General features: G+C 41.8%; 1 protein-coding gene across 1 annotated transcript; it reads left to right on the forward strand.

Moving 5' to 3' along the window:
• The first annotated feature begins 6,783 nt into the window (after window positions 1-6,783).
• Window positions 6,784-9,490, forward strand: LOC128700259 (cuticle protein AMP4). Its single transcript, XM_053793317.2, has 3 exons — window positions 6,784-6,849; window positions 7,429-7,676; window positions 9,059-9,490. Exons 1-3 carry the CDS (start codon window positions 6,841-6,843, stop codon window positions 9,249-9,251), a joined length of 450 nt encoding a protein of 149 aa, XP_053649292.1. The 5' UTR covers window positions 6,784-6,840; the 3' UTR covers window positions 9,252-9,490.
• Window positions 9,491-10,226: the final 736 nt, after the last annotated feature.

The following is a 10,226-nucleotide window of genomic DNA, read 5'->3' on the forward strand; positions in this document are numbered from 1 at the left end:
CCATGTTGATGCATGAGTATATGGTACATGAGCACATGGGAGTACATGAAACAGAGGATGAACTAAAGAGTCTAGTCCCAGACTATCTGCTGAGAAGACCTGTCTACTTCCATCTGGGTTAATGACTATCGTGACTTATCTAGGCGTGTGAATCAAGGATAGTATAGTGGAAGGCTCTCTCCCCACCCTCCACTCCCTGCAGCCACTACTAGCATGAAAACAGAGATGGAGAGATATATACTATTCTATATTACTAGTTTTAGTTACTTCTAGTTCTAGTTATCACTACTTCTAATTACCAGACCCCTAGCTGTCTTCAAGAAGGCACTGGACAGGCACCTAAAGTCGGTACCTGACCAGCCGGGCTGTGGTTCCTACGTCGATGTGCGTGCGGCCAACAGTAACAGCCTGGTTGATCAGGCTCTCATCCTTTACGAGGCCTGGTCACAGACCGGGCCGCAGGGGCGTTGTTCCCCGAAACCCTATCCAGGTATACTCCAGGTATACTACTAGTTCTACCGGATACTCTAATACAGGTAAACGCACTTCTACGATTACTGCAACTACCTACCTCCGCTATTCTACCTCTGCTACTACTACTATTACTACTACAACAACAACAACAACAACAACAACAACAACAACAACAACAACAACAACAACAACAACAACAACAACAACAACAACAACAACAACAACAACAACAACTACTACTACTACTACTACTACTACTACTACTACTACTACTACTAATAATAATAATAATAATAATAATAATAATAATAATAATAATAATAATAATAACAGCTCGTGGTTCTGATGCAGTTGCTGAACAAACATCAGGAATCTACCTACCTGTTGGTTCTAATCTACCTCCCTGCTGCTTCTAACCTACCTACCTGTTGGTTTTAATTAACCTCCCTGTTGGTTCTAATCTACCTACCTGTTAGTTCTCGTCTACCTTCCTGTTGGTTCTAATCTAATTACCTGTTGGTTCTAATCTACCTCCCTGTTGGTTCTAATCTACCTACCTGTTTGCAAGATCGTGGTATCCAGCTAACTTCAGGAACTGCTATAATTATGTTGGAAGAAAAAAATTACATACGTTTGTGTTACATCTTTTGTCTCGAAGTTTCATTCAGTTATTTCAGGTCAGAGACTCGTTGTGTACTCCAGATATAGTACTTCGTGTCTGAGCACATTAAATTCAGTCAGTATTTTTAAGGTTAAGAGAGAGAGAGAGAGAGAGAGAGAGAGAGAGAGAGAGAGAGAGAGAGGTGTTTGTAGGTTAAGTGTTAACTGGAACTCGTAAAAGAGGGCGTCACTCTGGTGACTGGCCAATTAGGGTGACAGTCACCGCCCTAACTGGACGTGTTGTTGCACCATGCCAGTCCCCACATGTGATTTACCGTTGCCCTCTCTGTCACTAATTATTTATGTAATTTATAATAATAATAATAATAATCATAATAATAATAATAATAATAATAATAATAATAATAATAATAATAATAATAATAATAATAATAATAATAAAGAATAAAATATTACTACTACTACTACTACTACTACTACTACTACTACTACTACTACTACTAATAATAATAATAATAATAATAATAATAATAATAATAATAATCTCGCTTATTTTCATTTTCACACATTTACTTTCCCTTACTCTTACTCTTCCCCTTATTCTTCCCCTTACTCTTCCTCTCACCTTCCCCTCTCACCCTCGTACATATTTAACACATGCAATAAGTATTAATCTCTACTATCTAAATTTAACATTAGGACTCATGATATAAGTCAGACCCAGCACATAATATCTTGCATCATCAGTAAACTATTTAATTAAAAGCACTTAATCTGGCTTATATCTGATCTTCCTCTGGTCTCCATTATAAGATAATCTTTTATTCAGGTGGCCTGATCTATTTTCCATTTGCATATTATTTGTTCAGTATTTGTGGTGTGCATCCAGGACGTTATAGTTAGACGATTTACGTCACTTAACCTCTTCTTGTATTTCTCCTATAATAGGCCAATTATAGCTGAGTAGTTGTCTGGGTGCCACAACTGTACCGTGCATTGCTGCCAGTTATAAATGCCAGTCAATCAGTCAGGACTAAAGGTTGACATCCGGACGACCTGGCATTATACTTACCGTCTGGTCTGGAGGACAGACTCTCACTAGCTCTAGCTGATTGTGTATGCTGGTCTCTCTCTTGTATAAGTTTATGAGTGTTTAGCAGTAAACGAACTCCCCTAAGTTCCCCATCTCATTACAGTACTTACAAGCATAATAATCTGCCTACACTGGTGCTCTGTTACTCTGCAAATTTTGCAGATACTCGTAGTGGGAATACTGTACAGCAGTACTCAGAAAACTACCTTTGTTGTTCGCCTTTGTTTTTATTTTTACTTGGTCGTTCCTTTACTGGTGATTTGTCTTACTAACCGGGTACAGCACACTTTTCACTTGTACCTGTGTTCGTAATAGTATCTGACCTTACATGTTCTTCTTTTGACCTTAATTTGCCTTAGGTGTTCCTCATTTAATATCACTCTGAAATACAATCATATTTATATTATCAAATTTCTGGAAAGTAAAAACGGTGGAGAAATTATTAGGAGAAAATCCGGAAAGGTGAGAACCAATAAAGCGTCAAAGTGGGTGAGTTGTTTTGTGTCAGGTTTCGAGGGAGAAGAATATTGTCAAGTGTTGTGGAAGACGGTCGTCTTGCTGCCTGGTCACCAGACTAGGTTAGGATGGTGGTACGTCAAGTCTATGGATAGCTGTAGGGGTTTGGGTCAGCTGTTAGGTAAGAATAGGATCAAGATCTCTCCTTTTACAAGGAGAGATGTCATTATACCACAAGCAAATTCATACAAAACTCACGAAATTGTAATGACACGATTGCAGACAAACCACGGTACGGGTGGGAATTGAACTCGCGGCAAGTGAGTCGTGAAACTCCAGGCCAGCAAGTAAGCCACTGGACCAACTGGCTTACGCGGTGGCCTGCAGTTTTACAACTCACTTGCCGCGAGTTCAATCCCCACCCGTACCGTCGTTAAATTTATACAACCTAGTCAGGTGAGAGGTCAGCTCAGCGGGATCATTGTGTGGAGTGAACTACGAGGTGAGAGCACTGCAGGAGGACTACTGATCCTCCTCATGACTGTTTATATTATTGTAATAATGTTGGTAGAATTACTGACAATATGTTAGGTAAAAAGACACACGTGCAACTAAGCTCCTGAAGAGCGAAACGTTGCCGTAATAAAAACGTCGCATTATTGCAAGTGTGACCTTTTGCCTGCTTATGTTAGTTGAGTTGGTCTACAGGTTGGCCAAACTGACTGCTCCTTGATTCTGCTAGATTGTGTTTTGTGTTTGGATTAGCGCAGCTTCCAGGTAACTGCTTCGTATCTCGTCAGGTTCTTTCATGAGCATCTGGGCGTCATTCCAAAGCATCTGGTGGATAGTCTGGTACTTGTCTGTAACACTAGTGTTGTTCATGTTGTGAGTCCTGCAGGTACACTGGTGTTGTACATGTGTCTGATTTATCACTTATGTTGTTTCACCCTGTGGGAGAGGTCCTCCCACGTACTTCTGGTCACAGCCACGTATATACTTGCGTTGCTATGGTCCTAGTAGTGGTCTCTTTCCCTGGTCAAGATTCTGATGGTCCTGGATGTGATAGTGGCAACACCTGTGTTGATTTAAACAAGACATGTGAACAAACCTTAGGACACATTTATTAGAAAACGTTTCGGCCCTGGTACAATTCCATGCACAGTGCACCCACTGGTACAACTCCACGTCTGGTACAACCACTGGTACAACATGAGACGAATCATCTCGGACAGGTGCGTCACGGTACGTCTTGGTATATTCAACTTACCCACTGCTCGGCTCCCTGTCCACTTGTATCATTAATGACCGAGTCCCTACACGACAGGCTGAGAGAGAGAGAGAGAGAGAGAGAGAGAGAGAGAGAGAGAGAGAGAGAGAGAGAAAGGCACACAGGCAGACAGACACAGACAGACAGGAGTACGGAAAAATAAAGAGAACGACAATAATAATAATTATGATAATAATATAGTAATAATATTAATATAATAACAATAATAATAATGATAATAATAATAAAGGGAGATAAAATTAGAAAAAAATAGAATAAAAAAGGATGCAAACAGACAAAAAACAGTTTAAAACAGACAAGAGGACAGGTAACTGGAATAAAGAGACAGAGACGGGAAAGACAGAGATTATCAGTACGAAGTGTAATGTATTAAGAGAAATGAACAGTTATGACAGTCAAGACAGAAGACTCAAGTATTTACTATACTCTCTCTCTCTCTCTCTCTCTCTCTCTCTCTCTCCCTCTCTCTCTCTCCCTCTCTCTCTCCCTCTCTCTCTCTTTCTCTTTCTCTCTCTTTTTCGACGTTCCAGAGCGGTTTGAGGTGTTTTCCGTCATCGTTAAAAAATTTAAGCAACAATATGCATGTAAATTAGGAAAATTTACGTGAAACCTGCGCTCTTAATTACTTTCTAATGGACAAAATTGAGCAAAATCTTAATATTCCAGTCTTATCTAAACATCCCCCCCCCCTTTTTTTTATCAATTTGTTACGTATGTAACAAAATAAGTATCACCCACTGGGGAGACTTTACTGATAATGCTTCCCCAGTGGCTTTATTCTCTACGCTTTACTACCTCCCCGTAAAATAAGTTCACCTTTTATTCGAAGTACTACAACTTTCGCTTTCCGTTTTCTCTCCGGGTGCCACAGAGCAATGTAAACAACCCATCCCAGGAGACTCGGTAATCAGGAGTCGTAAAAAGGTTTAAAGCAGTCAGCAATTTTCAGAGGAATCTCGTACTATCCCGGCATCAATCATGCGTGGGCATCAATCATGCCTGGGGAACAATCAGGCCTCGACAACAATCATGCCACCATCCGCAACCTCACTCAATACCACTGACGGTCTCACTCGTGATTGAACATTTCTAGCTGGTATTTTGAGCTGATACACTGCTGATACTACCCGGGTGGTAAACACCTTGCTGACAATATTTAGGCTATAAACATATTGCTGATAATGTCTAGGCTTTAAATATCCTGCTGACACTGTCTAGGCTTTAAATATACTCTGCTGACACTGTCTAGGCTGTAAATACACTGCTGACACTGTCTAGGCTGTAAATATACTCTGCTGACACTGTCTAGGCTGTAAATACACTACTGACAATGCCCAGGCTATAAATATACTACTGACACTGTCTAGATTGTGAACATTTGTATCAAAGAAAAGGTATATAATACCGACAAAAAGAGACGCTGATATAATGTCAGATACTTTTATCAATCACAAAGTATACCGCAGTTCTCTCATCCTTTTGATATACAGCGCTGACACACTCTTCCTTGCCTAAGACAATAATGACATGTTGATAAGCCGAAATTGTGAATCTGTAGTCATCAGTGTATTCAACAATTTCAACCACAACAACTATTTCTCTGTAACTTAATGTAACGTAACATATCATAACCTAACCTAACCTGGCCTAACCTAACCTAACCTAACCTAAGCTAACCTAACCTAACCTAACCTGACCTAACCTAACCTAACCTAACCTAACCTAACCTAAGCTAACCTAACCTAACCTAACCTGACCTAACCTAACCTAACCTAACCTAACCTAAGCTAACCTGGCCTAACCTAACCTAACCTAACCTAACCTAACCTAACCTAACCTAACCTAACCTAACCTAACCTAACCTAAGCTAACCTAACCTAACCTAAGCTAACCTGGCCTAACCTAACCTAACCTAACCTAACCTAACCTAACCTAACCTAACCTAACCTAACCTAACCTAACCTAAGCTAACCTAACCTAACCTAACCTGGCCTAACCTAACCTAACCTAACCTAAGCTAACCTGGCCTAACCTAACCTAACCTAACCTAAGCTAACCTGGCCTAACCTAACCTAACCTAACCTAACCTAACCTGGCCTAACCTAACCTAACCTAACCTAAGCTAACCTAACCTAACCTAACCTGACCTAACCTAACCTGACCTAACCTAACCTAATCTAACCTGACCTAACATGGCCTAACCTAACCTAACCTGACATAACTTAACCTAACCTAACATAACCAAACCTAACCTAACCTAACCTAACCTAACCTAACCTAACCTAACCTAGCATAAACTAACTAAATCTAAACTGACCTTGAGTAACCAATATTCAACTTTTATAGCTTAAATAGGGCAAAATCACTGAATTGCATTGCATGCGGAAACGGGTGTTCTAACTGAAGGACAAGCTGGAGGACAGGCTAGATGACAGGCTCTATGATAGGCTGGATGACAGGCTGGAGGACAGGCTGGAGGACAGGCTAGATGACAGACTGGATGACAAGGTGGATGACAGGCTGGATGACGGGTTGGAGGAGAGTTTATTGACAGACAGACCAGTGAGGACAGACTAGGTGTGACAGGTTAGACAATTCTGGCTGGAACCTATCACTTCCCTGTTTTAGCGTACCTTCTCGCCACTTTCCCCACAAACATGATGATTACTTCAGGTTAAACAGGGAGTGCCAAGGATCACATAATGGCATTGTCTGGTATGTACCATATCAGGTAAGAGGGAGGGAGGTAGACTTAATACAACGGTATGTGAGGGTATATGCCATAGGGGGAGCCTGGGGTACAATGTCTTAGAAAGGTCCCCCAAAGAGCGGGGATATATATATATATAAGAGACATTGAGGAAAGGAGAGTAAGACAGTTACGCTGGAACGATCGAACCTGAACAACATGAAGGTGGTGAGTACACGAATTTCCAAAAGCTGGAGGCTTGACTCATCTCTTCACACCAACGAGATCCGCCAGTTATCCAGACAACTACATCGAGTAGCAGAGACATGCTTAAAGACCAGACGGAGGATTGAATCTCCAACACTCCTCAATAACCTTCATGGGTTCACCACTGCGAGAAACGTAATGCAGTAACTTTCACGATTTGCTGAAGGAGGATCGAGCCTCTAATCCTCACTTAATTTATTTCTACGTCCCCTTAGCATTTCATCTCTAGGAAAATTAAATCTTAAGGAAAAACCCAGAGACGACAGTACGTACCTGGCTAGGTAGCCTCAGTTCTTTTGTATCGCATGATTACTGGAAAGAGGATCGACCTTCCAACAGGTTTTCCCTCTGAATGACCCATGTGGATTTAGTGCTTCATGTCCATTTTCTTGTGTTACTCAGGATTTCATGAAGCGCTACACCAGTTTGGGTCATACAGAGAAAGGAGCAGTAGAGACTCCAGGTATTCGCGTCCGAGTCTCCGATCTGTCAGGTTGCAGCCGACTAACCGTCTACTATTTTCTTTCCTACTTGTTACAGACGGTGTTGCTAGCGATGGTTTGCGTGGTGTTGGCTGAGGACACAGCTGAACCTCAGCCGAGGCTCTCCAAGCAGGAGAAACCAGCTGTGGGGATCAAACCGGTTGTGGGGATCTTGCGTAACCTTCAACACAATCCAGACAACGATGGCAGTCACAGCTCTGACTTCGAAGCGGAGAACGGCATCAAGTTCCAGTTCTCAGGCTCTCAGGGAACCTCAGGAGGAGCGACCATGGTGGGAGTCTACAGGTCAGTATTATTACAGGGAGATGAACGGATAGATTCACTGGATTGAACCCAAAAAGCCGATGGTTTGCCGGAATATTTCCCTATTGGCTCTGTACAATGTGATGTTGATTAGTCTTGTTCTTCATGACGTTTCGCCACGAGTGGCTTCATCAGTCCTAAATCAGTACTTAAGAAGCCACTCTTGGCGAAAAGTTTCCTGTAATAAATGTCCTGAACTGTACATAAGTGCCTTTTTAAAAAAAGAATGGAAATCCTTAATATGGCAGAAAAGGTAAGTTAGTTGAAGCGAAATCAAGTTTAAATATTGCATAAAAAGAGTGTCTATTTATCGTCTGTGTCTTTCTTGAATGTTTGTCAACGTTATTTACCATTTGTAACCCCGGAAACTGACACCTTTAAGGCAGACGTTTTGGTCCTGAGATAGTGTCCCTTAAAATGCAACTGTATCTGAAGTGAGCAAGGCGTAAGGATCAAAACGTCTCAGTGAATATTTTCGTGTCTATTTCTCATCAAGTTGTCGACACCACTTACTGCCTTATTACTACAAATTCACAAATAACCCGCACTTAGGAGAGAGGAGCTCACGACTATGTTTCGGTCTGACTTGGACCGCTTAGAAAGTCACACTGTGTGGCTTTGTAAATGCTCCAAGTCGGACCGAAACGTCGTCCTAAGCTCCTCTCTCCTTTGTGGAGATTATTTATGCATTGGTCCAGTCATGGTATTGTGCCTTTCTCGACTAGTATCATCCAGGGGGAAGCGTTAAACCTGCAAGGGTCATGCAGTGCCTGGGAAATGAGAAATAATGAAGTTTGATCCAAGAAATGGGAAGAATAACTCCAATTTTTTGACTCTAGAGATCTACACAAGCAACTGGATAACCTCCTTCAAGGGCCCAGCAGGTTACCAAACATCAGGAGAGTCAGACACACGAGCAACACCTGGGTATCTTATTTGTAGATGTTTCGCCCTCCAGTGGCTTTTTCACTTCAATAAAGAGATGGTATACGAAGCCTCCATGTATTATCTCTTTATTGACTTGGATGAAACACACATCTCTTAATTGACTTGGGGAAAAAAGACACTGGTTGGCATTATATCATTCTTGTAATTAATTAAAAAACATCTTCCATCTTCAATATTTATTACTATCTTTTTTTCAGCTCTTGACGTTGGAATTATTCAGTTTTTAATCAGACTTGACTTTTAAAAATATTCTTTTTTTTTTAACTTGTTTTGACAATTGTTGTTGGAGGTACATTTTTTTTCCTTTCCGGTCTTGTTAAACAATCCGCAATTTTCTTTGTTGTTGTGGAGTTTAAGGGCCACGACCGGCTTCCATTTCTTCTTGACGCATTGTTCTGTTTACATTTACCCTCCAGCTATCCACTCCAAGACGGATCCATTGCTGAGGTTACGTTCGTGGCAGACGAGAATGGCTATCAGCCGCAGTCGGATCTTCTGCCAGTGGCCCCAGCCTTTCCCCATCCCATCCCGGAATTCGTACTCAAACAGATCGCCTTCGCTGAAGAGGAGAGGAAGCGTCAGGAGCGAGATGGAGTACGAGACGAGTAAGAGGCTTCATTTACTTCTTGAGAGGAGCGGGAGGTTCTACGAGGCGAGTAATAAGCTTCAATTGCCTCTTTAAAGGATTATTATATTTATTTGAAGCTCTAAAATGTGTGATTGGTTAGGCACAATGATTTGTGGAGGCTCGCTACTTCGTCCTCTAACACAATAATCGGCTGTCATTCATGTGAAACACAAAATATCGTGGACTGCAGTTTTTGTATCAGTCAATAATAAATTATACACCAATCTTAATACAGTATCTCATTGTATTTTCCCCTGTGTATTAGCGCATCATGGCAATCCGACACTACGTAATGGTGTGGAGGCGAATGAATGTCCCTTTACACACACACGCGGGCATCAGGGCCTGATCAACCAAGCTGTTACTGCTGGCCACATGCAATCCAACATACGAATCACAGCCCGGTTGATCGGGTACTGACTTTAGGTATCTGTCCAGTTCCCTGTTGAAGGCAACAACTAGGGGTCTATTAGTAATTCCTCTTATGCCTTCTAGGAGGCTGTTGAACAGTCTTGGGCTCCTAACACTTACTGTATTTTCTCTTAGTGCCCCTGCTTTTCATTGGGGGTATTTTGCACCGCCTTCCTGGTCTTTGGCTTTTGTAGGGAGTGATTTCTGTGTACAGATTTGTGACCAGTCCCTTTAGGATTTTCCAGGTGTACACTATGATGTATCTTTCTCGCCTGCGTTCCAGGGAGTACAGATCAGGGGACTGCAAACATTCTCAATAATTAAGATGCTTGGCTGAACTTATACGAACAGTGAAAGTTCTCCTCCTCGGGTTGAATAATTTCCAGAATCCGATTATAGTCAGGAAAATATTTTGTGCTTCCAGCAAGGCGTGTAATGCGTGTCGGGCCAGCGAAGTCACCAGCAGCATCAACAGCAGCAGCAGCAGCAGCAGCAGCAGCAGCAACAGCAGCAGCAGCAGCAGCAGCAGCAACAACAACAACAGC

Source organism: Cherax quadricarinatus, chromosome 71 (genome assembly GCF_038502225.1).
Source record: "Cherax quadricarinatus isolate ZL_2023a chromosome 71, ASM3850222v1, whole genome shotgun sequence".
Classification (NCBI taxonomy): domain Eukaryota; kingdom Metazoa; phylum Arthropoda; class Malacostraca; order Decapoda; family Parastacidae; genus Cherax; species Cherax quadricarinatus.

What these genes read in the sequence shown, in the direction of transcription:
- LOC128700259 (XM_053793317.2), top strand. An exon ending in ACCATGGTGGGAGTCTACAG is followed by an intron (nt 7,677 to 9,058) that starts GTCAGTATTATT and finishes TTTACCCTCCAG; the next exon opens with CTATCCACTCCAAGACGGAT.